Source organism: Palaemon carinicauda, chromosome 19 (assembly GCF_036898095.1).
Source record: "Palaemon carinicauda isolate YSFRI2023 chromosome 19, ASM3689809v2, whole genome shotgun sequence".
Taxonomy (NCBI): domain Eukaryota; kingdom Metazoa; phylum Arthropoda; class Malacostraca; order Decapoda; family Palaemonidae; genus Palaemon; species Palaemon carinicauda.
This window is the reverse complement of record NC_090743.1, coordinates 118654432-118668827: the sequence shown is the minus strand read 5'-3', so window position 1 is coordinate 118668827 and position 14396 is coordinate 118654432. Positions and strand designations below refer to the sequence as shown.

General features: G+C 42.8%; 2 protein-coding genes across 7 annotated transcripts in view; one reads left to right on the top strand and one right to left on the bottom strand.

Annotated features, from left to right (window-relative positions):
* LOC137658777 (uncharacterized) overlaps nt 1-14396 on the bottom strand; it is a 65674-nt gene that overhangs the window by 33597 nt on the left and 17681 nt on the right. Inside the window, exon 2 of one of the 2 annotated variants that reach the window (XM_068393803.1) lies at nt 1125-1244. In XM_068393803.1, the coding sequence (XP_068249904.1) occupies nt 1125-1229 (105 nt within the window). In that variant the 5' untranslated portion in view covers nt 1230-1244. Of the gene's footprint in view, nt 1-1124; nt 1408-14396 lie in introns of both variants that reach the window. The other variant, XM_068393802.1, reaches the window with a different exon arrangement.
* LOC137658776 (acid phosphatase type 7-like) overlaps nt 1-14396 on the top strand; it is an 80155-nt gene that overhangs the window by 64652 nt on the left and 1107 nt on the right. For 4 of the 5 annotated variants that reach the window (XM_068393801.1, XM_068393799.1, XM_068393797.1 and 1 more), the window contains exons 8-10: nt 3162-3304; nt 3945-4085; nt 13912-14080. In XM_068393801.1, coding sequence (XP_068249902.1) covers nt 3162-3304; nt 3945-4085; nt 13912-14080 — 453 coding nt within the window. The remainder of the gene's footprint in view (nt 1-3161; nt 3305-3944; nt 4086-13911; nt 14081-14396) is intronic. The other variant, XM_068393798.1, reaches the window with a different exon arrangement.

Below are 14396 nucleotides of genomic sequence, written 5' to 3'. Positions count from 1 at the left end.
TGGCAATGTAACCTAGGAAAAAAACTACTGTTTCTAATAGAAAAAATTACGCTCTCTTCGAAAATGACACTCGTTCCCGTCGTAAATTAAGTTTCAGAAATATATATACATCTATATCCTCCAATAATGGGGGACCCCCAGTGGGAACTCGGGGTTTTGGGTGGGGAACACATACTGGGGAATCGATATATAAACGTAAAACAAGCCTTTTCTTCTCTATACATTACCTTCTTGAAATTATAATAACCGGAGGAAAATACAAAACAGTATATCTGGATAAACTTTGGAGGCGCCGTTACAAAGATTGTGTCATGAGAAAATACAGTAACCAGTGCTGCCAACGTCCGATGTAGATCAAACGTTATTTTGTGACCTGTCATACTACTAGGCTAGGTTAGGTGGGTTTGTTAGGTTCGGTGCCCTTTTTGTACATTTTATATATTGAGTAAAACTTATATGGAGAAATTATTTAATATATGGAAATATCTATCATTACTATCTTTAGTAATGTCAACGTGACGTTGGTAACTGTACCATACGTCAACGTTGGTAACACTGTGTATTATTGGTAACGTTGCTAATGTTATCGTTCGTTCGTAAGAGAAGTGACACCGTGCATCTCAAAGTTATCCAAATTGGTTGATCCGTTTGTTTCCGATTGAAATGAACATCAAATTCACGTTATTTACTATAGGAAAACTATTATATTTCGTTTCCCCAGTATGTTTTCCCCACCCAAAACCCTGAGTTCCCACTGGGGGTCCCCATTATCGGAGGATATAGATGTATATATATTTCTGAAACTATACATTTGCGCCGGAAACGAGTGTAATTTTTTAAGAGATCGTAATTTTTTCTATAAGAAACACTAGTTTTTTTCCTAGGTTACATTGCCATGTAATTCACTACAAAAATACCCTACCCCCCCCCCCCCCTTACACTGCCTAACTTTTTTTTTTAGTCAACCGTTATCTTACATACACCCCCAAGATTATTAATTCAAAGAAATATCTTGATTTATTGCTAGACCGAGTCAAGAATACAAATTTAAGCATAATTCTCAGCAATATCTCAATCTTTATTGAAGTTTAGTGACACAATCAATTCGGTTTGTTATGACTTACCCGACTCTTGGATGGACTTCCTTGTAAACCGGCTGCGAACGAAAGTCTCTTCCTTCTTTTCACTGTATCGACTTTCTTGAGAATTGGCTTAACCTTATCCTCCATCTTTAACAGTTATATCTATGATGGAAGTATGAACTTGGAAGAATGATTACGATTATACGATACAGCATTTGAAAATAGACGAAACTTAATCGCTGGTCTTTGGAGAACGGACTTTGTTTACTTTTTACCGTTGCGGCGGCGTTCGGAACCGTGAGTTCGTGTGCCGGTAGATTCAAACCTAAATGTGTATTAGATTTTTGTTGTTATTCACTAACGACAAGGGTTACAAGATTAATTTATTTATATAAATATGTGCACAATTATATAAAGAAATTTCTGTTTCTGATCACTTGATGTTAATTTCATTTAGTGTAACACCGTTTCACGTTTCCAATCTATAGACCTTGAACCAGAGTCGAGGTCATCCATACTCAACTGCATTGGATTGAATTCTGGAATTTGATAGATGAAATCCTCACATACACACACACACACACACGTATATATGTATATATATATATATATATATATATATATATATATATATATATATATATATATATATATATATATATATATATATATATATGTATATATATATATATATATATATATATATATATATATATATATATATATATATATATATATATATATATATAAATATATATATATATATATATATATATATATATATATATATATAAATATATATATATATATATATATATATATATATATATATATATATATGGATAAATATCAACACAACATCGTGTTCAAATAGAAATAAATTTCTACCTCATACTTGGGATCGAACGCTAGCCCCTTCTAATGAAAGGCCAGGTCGAAACCAACCATGCCACGAGAGGAGGCTCTCGTGGCATGGTTGGTTTCGACCTGGCCTTTCATTAGAAGGGGCTAGCGTTCGATCCCAAGTATGAGGTAGAAATTTATATATATATATATATATATATATATATATATATATATATATATATATATATATATATATAGATAGATAGATAGATAGAGGGAATTGGACATGAGCAGAACACATAATGAGAATGACAGATAATATATGGACATTAAGAATAACAGAATGGAATCCTTGAGATGGCAAAAGTAGCAGGGGAAAGAATAGAAGACAATGGATTTACGAACTAAGAAAGTTTGCGGGTGTGTAGTATTAAAAAAAGACCAAAAAAAAAACATGCAAAGGGAAGAACATGTCCAAGGACTTTGCCTTACAGCTGATTAACTATAGCTAATGATATATATATATATATATATATATATATATATATATATATATATATATATATATATATATATATATATATATATATATATACACCAATTCAACTTCTGGCTATTGTGACAAACCAGATTTAGAAATTAACTAGATAATAATTACTACTGTCATACTGCACTTGGTTATTACTTACTTTTTTCTTCTTATAAAGAATTACTTATTGAAATATATATATCTATTATCAGTGGTCAATATGTAAATTTGCATTTATGAATTTTTGGTTATTTATTACATTTGTGAAAGGGTACATAAATTTTAGACCATCCATGAGGCTTTTTCTTATTTCTTGATTCACAAAATACATGCATTAATAATGTAAGGACACCGCTCCCTTCGTCGTCCAGGAAATCGACAAACTATTTATTTATTTGAATTCTCCTTTCGCCACACCGTGGTTTCCCATGTATATGTATTCCGCTCTATCAGAGCTACATTTTGACATATGTATCATTTCATTACATGTTTCTGTTAACTCATAATTCGTATATTTGTAAGTGTAAGAAACACATATATTTTGGCGGGCACTTCAATCTGATTTGGCGCCAGCGCCATCCTACCTTTCCGTCCGCACCTTGTAATATACTCCCGTGCACGTTTGAATAAAGTATCAGTTGATCTTGGTGACGCTTGTTTCACTGTCCTTACAATAATGATAATCAGTACAATTTCTCTTCTAGGAAGCAGCAAAGCCTGAAGCAAGAGCACAACAACCATGGATCATACTGTATGGACACCGACCAATGTACTGTTCGAACAGTGACCACGATGACTGTCGCAGTGTAAACTGTCTGACAAGAGTTGGGATTTCTCTTTTGAATGTGTAAGTGTACGAAGTGGATCATTCTCTCTTTTGTTTTCTTTGTCATGCAAGGCTGACTAGAGAGGCTAGTGTGTAGTTTATTTTATCTCACTATTGTTATAAAATAATTGAACATGAGAAATGCTATAATAGTTCTTCCTTTAAAAGAGTCCAATTTAGATTTTGCTTTTTTTTTTTTTCATTTAATACGTTTCACGCATGGTCTTTGTAGCTCATCACTGGGTTTTGTTTTATAAAACCTTAAAATCTGATTCGTTATGCAGGCTCGTAACTATTATGAAGGCAAGAGTAAAATTAAAAACATTAAGAATAGCAGTTTGCTAACATTAAATCATGAGGGGTATAGAATGCATGGGGTGAAATGAATATTTCTTCTTTTGTCAAGCAGTACTGGTGAAGTATCACTCTATTTACTCTTCTTCATTGGATCCTTCCCTTATTTTGACCCATTGCTACACAAGATGGACAGTAACTGTTGTAATCTTCAATCATTTACTTTACAACAAAGGGGGCTTTAAGCTTTTTTATATGGCCTTGGACGAGCATAAAAATGGGGAAGAAATCTCATCTGTATCTTTCCATTAAAGGAGTAACCTCCCTTCTCCAGCTGACAATTAATTTTTAACTGTTTTATTCATAGATATGGAATGGAAGCTCTTCTTGACAAGTATGGAGTTGACATAGCAGTGTGGGCGCATGAGCACTCCTACGAACGAATGTGGCCTACGTACAACTACACTGTTTACAATGGATCAATGGAGGAACCTTACACCAACCCAAGGTGAGAGCAGTATTTATATGAACTACTCCACTATCATCTATGATATTCTTCAGTACAATAGTACTTGGGTGTTGATCATATTTATATATGGTCAGTCTCTAGGTCATTGTCACAATCCCTTGCCTCTGCCATTCATGAGTTACCTTTAAACTTTTAAACTAGTTTTTGTAAACTACTTTTTACTTTTTATTTACCAATGGATTGTGTACCCATGTATATTTTGACTAAGGTGATTTTCAGTCTTCTAAAAACTACAGTATTAGTCACACAATAAAAAAAATGCAATTGAGTGCGGAGATGAAATGGAAAAGTAAATTTAAGTACTGTACAGTACAGTAAAAAATAAATAATAGAACATAAAAATCACAATATCCAATAAATTAATACAAATATGTTAAATAAATAAGGGATAAAATATAAAACAAGACTTGTGTTAACCTGCTAATCAAAGAAGGCTGGCCACTAAGTTTGAACATTTGAAGTTCTACCAATTTGATTAGGAAAACTGCTCCACCATTTGACTTAGCCAGACTAAAACTACTAGGAAACTTATAGATATTTAGTCTTATAAAAGAAAAGGCAAGACAATTAGAAATGTTCACTTAGTACTATTCAGTGGATGGTATAGTCAGGGAAGATCTTAATGAAAAGAATGGTCAGCTCCTGTATTATATAAGCCTTATATGTGATGCACAGCAAGCTAAAGTAATTGGTATGCAGTGGCATTCAACACAAGATTTTGTTCAACTTAAGGTGAGAGACAAGCTGCTTTAGTTCAGGATGAACAGTTCAAAACAGGAAAAATAAAATAATGAAAATATTTCCTCGTAGACAGATCCTAAAAAAAGGTAATAAATAATAGTTTCTCAAAAATTAGTTTTTGGGCTCAAGCCATGGCGTCCTGATGGAAGGTTCCTGTTTGGTAGCTTCCTTGGGTATAAGACTACTAAGATATTCCCAGAGAATTTAACCACAGGTTATCACAGAATTCTAACTTCTGGAGCGAGTATCTCAAAGGTTTCCCTTTAAGACATCGTAATACAACAGGGGACACGCATGTCTGGTCGTGCCACATAGCTATCTCCACCCCGAACAGAGTTAACGCTTCGGTGTGTAAGGGCTGAGAATAGCTGGGAGCCGTTCCACAGCTAATCTCACTCGTGGCTACTACTGATACTCGAGACGTAAACAAACGGACGCCATTGCTCTAATGACGTCACGCGCGTCTTTATCCTTTGTTTAGTAGCTGCCCTACTTAGACGGATTTTCCCTTGTGTGAACTTTATCGCTTTGCATCTTCGCTATGTCGTTACCTTCAGCCTCGCCTTCTTCTGGAAAGTTGAGTACAAGGTTCCAGTATTGTTTAATTAAGCTCTGGCCGTAAAGTAAATATTATTTCGCGAAATAATTGATGTTTTGTGGCAGAGCTGTGCCTCTACCGGACCCGCCATTTTATGGCGTCGTTGTTGTTTTGCATGTCTTATTTAGTTAGCCACAACAACGCTTCCGGCATTATATACTAATCGAATACATTAGTTTATTTAGTCTTCATAGCTAGGAACTTTTATATCGTGTTTAGACGCTTTTTATCGGTCATCGATTGACCTCATACCAGTCGGCTACTATAGCCCCCAGGCCAGGAGCCTATATACAAGTGTTCATGCATGATTTATCAGTGATCCTAGACTAAGTTATGAAGATAGTGGCATTATTATTTTACAATACTTTTGACTAGTGATGCAAATGTTTTCGCCTTCAGGGACCATATAGGGGATAGGCTAGTCAGTGATTCTTTCTAGCCTAACCTAACCTTAGGACCCCTATATGCTTCCTTCATCCCCTGCCTTGGCACTCCCTCTATTTAGCCTTGATCCCTTTTCTGAGTAAAGGGATTTATTGTCTAATAGAGTATTATATCGCCTCTCAGTCCTCCCTAAAGGAATGAACCCCCTTTAGGATTGCGTCTGAGAGTGAGGTTAGGCTAGCCTACCTCTATGGCTAGGATAGTCTACGACTTTCCTGCGATAGCGATACGTCTTCTTCCTTGCCTAGTTCAGGACTTTTAGCCCTGATCTAGGCCGGGTTAGGAAGGTTTCTCTGTTCCATGCTGAAACTGTACTCTTGCACCGTTTTAGCCGATCAGCCTAATCTTAGGTTAGGGAGTGTCCTCCCTTCCCTTTGTGGCCGCTCTGGTACAGAAACCCTTCCTGGGAAGACCCCTCTCTTCTCCCTCCCCACCTATCTCTTGTATAGCCTAGCCTATGCTTAGGTTAGTTTATACTCATCTGTCCCCTGTCCTACAAATCCTCCTTAGGGTGGATGAGTAGGGCTACCCGAGCTTCCCTGTGCTGTCCGCTCTGGTACATATACCTTCATAGTGTCCTATAAGGTTAGTTACTAGTGTAGCTCTGCATAGGGGAGTCTCCCCCCCCCCCCCTCTTGGGTGTTCCCTAGTCCTCCCTTGGGCTACCTGCTCCCGGTCCCTAGTGACCCCTGCTTATGGATGCTAGAGCCTGTCTCTATCATGGGTACACCCCCTCAGGGAGGGGGAGGGATGTCTGGAACCCTGACGGTACTTCCTGCATCCTTTCCCCCCTCCCCCTGTCTCTCTATCTATCCGGGTGCCGGTCTCTTGCCGCCTCTACTGCCGGCAATACCTGCCTCCCTCTTGGTGACTTCCCTACCCTTGCCGCCAGCCCCCCGTGTACCGAGGGACTGCCGGCTGCCGCCGGCTACTACCGGCAGCTCTCCTACTCCTATCTAATCGTCCGCTTGCCGGTCGATCTCCGGAGTGCCGGCATATACTGCCGGCAACCCGATTCTACCTGTACCATCCTTACCCCAGTCACCAATCCGGCATCCTCCGGCTGCCGGAGCCGCCGCTCCCTGCCGGCGTGCCGCCGTTGTGCCGGCGGCCGCCATCCTGGTATCTAACTGACTTTGAAAATTGTCTGTTCTAGTGCCAGAATCTATGCTGGAGCGAGCTCCGGCGTGCCGGCGGCTTGCCGGATGCCCCGGAGGCGTCAAGAATACTTGCACCCCCTCTCTGTAGCTATCATAAGACTAAGATAGCCCTACCTTGCAAATAGATAAGCTGCTTTGCTTCTAAGATCAGTACCTAGTACTGCTCTATCAGTGATCATGCTGTCTCTTTGCATTCTTCTATTTCCAGCATGCTATGTGCATCTTAGCGCGGCTGGTTGCCAGAAGCAGTTACCCTTAATGAGGCCTTCTGGCTCTTATCTGGGAACCGAATGAATTCGATCCCAACCTTGTCCTTGGCTTTCCATGGAGTTCCAATATAATGGGAATCCTAGGAAACTATATCCAATGATCTTGGTCATTTGGATTATCCCAGGACCAAGCCTATGGTAACCAGCCGGGCGAGATGCATGGAGCGTGTTCTCCTTTACTGTTTCATTCTCTATGCATCACACCTTCCTTAAGTTAAAATTAATGATTAATATTAACTTAATTTAAGAGCCATTCCTATGACTCCCCCATACTCATTTTCTCTTTCTTCCACAGGAGGAGCAGATGAAGTGCGATTTCGCCTACTGTGCTGTGAAACGCTCGCAGTTTTACGGACATACGGCGTGCAGGACTCACGCCCCTTGCTCAGACAAGAAAGGGGATTGGAAGTTCTGGAATCCACTGGAATGTACGGTCTGCCAGGCCTACCTAGTTGAGGCCTTCCATAACCCTCCCTCAGCGGAGGTTAGAGACATTGCTCGTGAAAAACTGCGCAAGTGGGTGCGTGGTTTTCAGAGAAATGCTACTGGACCGTACCTGGCCACCGAAGAACTGAGGTCCCTGTTGTTCCCTAAGGCCTCCCCTGACTCAGTGGTTCCAAAGGAAGCAATCCCCACTGTCCAAATTACGGTGGAACCTGATGTGGTCATGGCTCAGTCCATGCACGAGTGTCGTTTGGATTCCGAGGATGATGAACAGATCTCTGACGTCTCGGAAGACACGGAGAAGACGCTTATGGCTCAAGGAGCCGAAGAGGACGAAGACAAGGTGGAATACACCGAGTCGGAGATTGGAGCTACTCCCTCGTCCATCCCTCCGCCTACTCCTACACCGACGGAAATGTCCCTTCCGTCTACCTCCTCGACCCCGGATCCTTCCTCTTCTACCCAAGAACTGATCCGACTGATTAGAGCTGTCATGGACGACAGACTGAAGGAGAACCAGGAGTCCATCAGGTCTATGATTGGATCCAGAGACACGAAGAAGATCTCGGTCAAGGATCTCCCAGCTTGCTCTCATGCCAACCCGTGGAGGTATGCAGAGCATATGGTTATTGCGACCGGCAGGATCTTTGTTAGTGACAAGATCGGCACGGTCCCGTTGGAAGATGTGGAGTTCTTCCCAAGCTTCGAGGCCTACCCGGACTGTTACGTCCGACTTCGTTCCGAACCTGCCTCGAAGGAGGAGACCGAACCTAAAGAAGAGATAGTGTTCGATCTCGCAAAGGCCCAGGCTATGCTAGCCTCCGCATTTAAGAGCAGGGGCTTTACCTGCTCTAAGCTTCCTGCCTTGAGCAAGAAGCATCCTACATATGTCGCACCTGACACTGCGATTCTTCCATTTTTGGAAAAGGCCTTAGCTGCATGCCTTAAAGCGGCGGAAGAAGGAAAACCCTGCCCTGCACTGGAGGAGTGCAGACCCTTCTCCATCGTGACACCCCCTGACACTAGACAATGGAAAGATGTCCAACATACTTTCGTCGTGGGTAGGCTCGATCCTGACGTCGCCGGACGTCAGTTTAATGAAGACCTCCCTAAGCTCAATGATCACCTCCTTCGCCGGGAACAAGACACGAAGGAGAGGCTTGCGGCATCTCTTTCTCATCAAGTCCAACTTGAAGTTATGGCCTGTGACACAGCAGTACCTGATCACTACATGGTACTGGCCAAATCCCACTTACTCACGGTAATGAAGGACTTGTACCATTTCATAAAGGCTCGTAGAGCCTGTCGTGAATTCGTGTTTGTCGGTGCCACCGTGAAACACGAACCCCGGAGGCTGATTTCCTCCAACATCTGGGGAAAGCACCTGTTTCCTTCTGACCTTGTCAAGGAAATAACTGACAGAGCCGCCACGGAGAATAGGAACCTTCTCCACAAGTGGGGCATGTCCAGAAAAAGGAAAACCTCTCAGGACGATGGACCTCAGCCTAAGAGGAAACCTCAGAAGCCGAAACCCCAGCAACGTCAACAACGACGTCAGTTTCCGGGACCCGCTACCTCCCAAGTGGTTGCCCAACCACAACAGACCTTTCAATTGGTCCCCCAACCGGTGTTGTCACAGTCACCGGTCTTCACCCCTGCCTTTGAGCAGCCATCCACTACCTTTCATGCCAGAGGTAGAGGCTCGTCCAGGGGTGCAAGCAGAGACGCCTCTCGTCGTCCCTCCAGAGGTAGAGGAGGAAAGGGAGCTAGCCGCCGAGGCAACAAGTCCTCGGGACACCAGAAGCAATGAAGTGCTTCCGGTGGGAGGAAGACTCCGCCAATTCCAGGATCGTTGGACCTTCGATCCTTGGGCACACAGCATCATCAAGAACGGTCTAGGCTGGAGTTGGGTGCAACCACCCCCAATCTTCCAGCGGTTCTTTCAACAATCAACCCCCATTCTGGAAGAATATGTTCTAGACCTCTTGAACAAGAAGGTGATAAGGAAGGTAAAGTCCACCAGGTTCCAAGGGAGACTGTTTTGCGTTCCCAAGAAGGACTCAGACAAGCTCAGAGTCATTCTGGACTTATCCCCCCTCAACAAGTTCATAGAGAACAACAAATTCAAGATGCTGACGCTTCAACAAATAAGGACCCTTCTGCCTCAAGGTTCCTACACGGTCTCTATAGACCTGGCGGATGCCTATTGGCACATTCCAATGAACCATCACGCTTCCTCCTACCTAGGATTTCGACTCCAGAGAAAAAGCTACGCCTTCCGGGCCATGCCATTCGGCCTCAATGTGGCCCCTCGGATCTTCACAAAGCTGGCGGATGCCATAGTACAACAGCTCCGCCTAAGAAACGTCCAGGTGATGGCCTACCTCGACGACTGGCTAGTCTGGGCTCCATCGCCCGAAGAGTGTACAAAGTCTTGCGACGAAGTTACCCAGTACCTAGAACACCTGGGATTCAAGATCAACGAGAAGAAATCTCGCCTCTCTCCGGCTCAGAAGTTTCAGTGGCTGGGAATCCACTGGAATCTTCAGTCACACCGCCTTTCCATCCCCCAGAAGAAAAGGAAGGAAATAGCAGGGTCTGTCAAGCGACTACTGAAATCCAAACGCATTTCAAGACGACAGCAGGAACGAGTTCTAGGCTCTCTACAATTCGCCTCAGTGACAAACCCAGTGCTTCGTGCACAGCTAAAGGATGCCGCGGGAGTCTGGAGACGATCGGCATCCATCGCTCGAAGAGACCTCAAGAGACGGCTTCCAAACAGACTTCGACGCCTCCTAAAGCCGTGGTCGGAAGCAATGGCCCTAAAAAGGTCCATTCCTCTCCAACACCCTCCTCCATCACTCAACATCCACACGGATGCCTCACTGGAGGGCTGGGGAGGTCACTCCCACCTGAAACAAGCTCAAGGGACCTGGTCTCCACTATTCAAGACGTTCCACATAAACATCTTGGAGGCCATGGCGGTCCTTCTTACTCTGAAGAAGCTATCCCCGCCGCCCTCGATCCACATCCGTCTAACCCTAGACAACTCGGTGGTAGTTCGTTGTCTCAATCGCCAGGGCTCAAGATCGCCCCAGATAAATCAGGTGCTTCTCCCAATCTTCCGTCTGGCGGAGAAGAAGAAGTGGCACCTGTCTGCAGTTCACCTACAAGGATTCCGCAACGTGACAGCGGATGCTCTATCTCGGACAAACCCGATAGAGTCGGAATGGTCTCTAGACGCAAGATCATTCTCCTTCATCTCTCATCAAGTCCCAGAACTTCAGATAGATCTCTTTGCAACGAGCGACAACAATCAACTTCCTCTGTACGTAGCCCCGTACGAGGACCCCAAAGCAGAAGCGGTGGACGCCATGTCACTGGACTGGAACAGATGGTCGAAGATATACCTGTTCCCTCCCACCAACCTTCTGTTGAAAGTCCTCTCCAAACTGAGAACCTTCAAAGGGACAGCGGCCCTAGTGGCTCCCAAGTGGCCCCGGAGCAACTGGTACCCCCTGGTCCTGGAGCTGCAGCCCAAGCTGATCCCTCTCCCGGGCCCAGTTCTCTCTCAACAAGTACAGAAGTCGACTGTCTTCGCTTCATCATCGAAAATCAAGGACCTTCATCTCATGATTTTCTCTCCCTTGCCGCAAAGAAGAGGTTTGGGATCTCGAAGAAAAGTCTAGACTTCCTAGAGGAATACAAGACCGAATCCACGAGACGGCAATATGAATCATCCTGGAGGAAATGGGTCTCCTTTGTTAAAGCAAAAAATCCTAAAGAAATCACCATTGATTTCTGTATGTCCTTCTTCATTCACCTTCATGGACAAGGATTAGCAGCCAATACGATTTCAACCTGCAAATCGGCTTTGACTAGACCAATTCTATATGCTTTCCAAATTGATCTGTCCAACGACATCTTTAACAAACTGCCGAAAGCATGTGCTCGCCTACGCCCAGCACCCCCTCCGAAACCGATCTCCTGGTCACTAGACAAGGTGCTCCATTTCGCCTCCAACTTGGACAATGATTCATGCCCCCTCAAGGATCTGACTCAGAAAGTTATATTTTTATTTGCTCTCGCCTCGGGAGCTCGAGTCAGCGAAATAGTGGCATTATCAAGAGAAGAGGGACACATCCTGTTTGCTGATTCAGGAGAAGTGACCCTCTCCCCTGATCCGACGTTTCTCGCCAAAAATGAATTACCCACCAAAAGATGGGGCCCTTGGAGAATATGCCCCCTGAAGGAGGATGTCTCTCTATGTCCAGTAGAGAGTCTCAAGGTCTATCTTCGCAGAACTTCAAACTTTGGTGGAGGCCAACTCTTCAAAGGAGAAACATCGGGCAGCGACCTGTCACTGAAACAATTAAGAGCGAAAATCACCTACTTCATTCGCAGAGCGGATCCGAACAGTACACCCGCTGGTCATGATCCTAGAAAAGTGGCATCTTCTCTGAACTTCTTTCAGAGCATGGACTTCGAGAGCCTTAAGAACTTTACGGGCTGGAAGTCCTCGCGAGTTTTCTTTAAACATTATGCGAAACAAGTGCACGAAATCAAACATTTTGTGGTAGCCGCAGGTAGTGTTATGAAACCTGCACCTAACTCTGCGTAGAACAGTGAGTTACTTGGGACTCTAACTCTTCGGGTGCCTATGTTGACCCTCGAGTGATTCATAGTGATGTCTAAAAACACTTAGTGCTTTTATAACTGTTCTTATCCCAGGTGAAATGTCATAGTGTCACACAAGTGCCGCATGCCTTGAGCATGATGTGTTATTTAAAGACTTGCGTTCCTCGAGAACGAGTACCTACTAATCCTGAAATTCCCTTTCAGATTCAAGAGCATGCCTTTATTTCTATGTACATTATTATTACTGTAAATGAACTTTACTTTTGCTGTAAATTATTTAATTTCTGCATTGTGAAATAAAATTTCTATTTTATTACTTATGCGTCTCTTTCAGCTCCTACTTACTATGAAATACATACTGTCATAGTTTTATTTATTCCTCCTTTCTTATGGTCATGAAGAATTTAAGATGTCTATTCCTAAATTATATTCACCTTGTCTCAGTAAGGTTCCTACACGAATACTTACTTCTGATAATCAGGAGATGAACTCTACACACAGTGCCCAACCACCACTGGCCTACTTCAGAATGTTCCTATACAAATATTAAACATTCTGCTTCATCTCTAAGCTCTTAAAAGTTCTTCTGTCAAGATGAATAGCCCTTCAATACCACTTTGACGTCGGCATAGCCCATGGGAACTTCCTACCAATGGGGGGCAGGATACTTCGTTCCGATGGTTCTTACCTAAGATTACTTTGCTATTTTGTCAATGCCTAGGCACTTAACTCTGGGGGAAAATCTACCACGATACATTGATTCTCTGGTACTCTTCCATCAGGACGCCATGGCTTGAGCCCAAAAAACGGATTTTGAGCGAAGCGAAAAATCTATTTTTGGGTGAGATAGCCATGGCGTCCTGATGGACCCTCCCTACTACTTCGTTCAGTTTGTTCCCACCCTACACAATTGTATCATGGTGATGGGCAGCAACTGGCGCCAGGATAAAGACGCGCGTGACGTCATTAGAGCAATGGCGTCCGTTTGTTTACGTCTCGAGTATCAGTAGTAGCCACGAGTGAGATTAGCTGTGGAACGGCTCCCAGCTATTCTCAGCCCTTACACACCGAAGCGTTAACTCTGTTCGGGGTGGAGATAGCTATGTGGCACGACCAGACATGCGTGTCCCCTGTTGTATTACGATGTCTTAAAGGGAAACCTTTGAGATACTCGCTCCAGAAGTTAGAATTCTGTGATAACCTGTGGTTAAATTCTCTGGGAATATCTTAGTAGTCTTATACCCAAGGAAGCTACCAAACAGGAACCTTCCATCAGGACGCCATGGCTATCTCACCCAAAAATAGATTTTTCGCTTCGCTCAAAATCCGTTTTGCAGTCAAGAGTAGTTAGGCCTAGAATTTGAAATGAGTTTCATCTAGCTAAAGAAACATTGTCATTGAAAGCTCTGGAGGGGATAGATGCAATGTTCTATACCTAATAGCAATCATACTTTGAATTCCATTAGTGTTTAACTTCATCCCTCACAATGTCATAAAAAATTGCTTTCCAGGGCTCCTATACACATCATCACTGGCTCGGCTGGTTGTCAAGAACGACACGATCACTTTACACCCGAGAAGCCTTACTGGTCTGCCTTCCGTAACAGTGATTACGGATACACTCGCCTCACGGCTCATAATGCCACACACCTGTACTTTGAACAAGTCTCTGATGACCAGGTAAGTACAAGAGAAAAAATAAGTTTTGATTTTTACAGTTTATTGTTTTTGTTTAGGGCTGTAATTAGCGTTTGTTTAAAGAGAGTGGTCATTATTATTTTTATGAAATTGCAGGGTAATTTTGTTAAGGTACACAATAGGACATTGAAAAGATATCACCATCTGCTATTTAACAAAGCTAGGAATGCTGAAAGATATTATAAATACAATATTTCCATATTTTAATTATTTTTAATTAGTATTTTGCCTTGAAGTACTTCAGCGCAGTATTTAAGACTTTGTTGTCGATGTTTTATGTATGCTTATAGACTTCTAC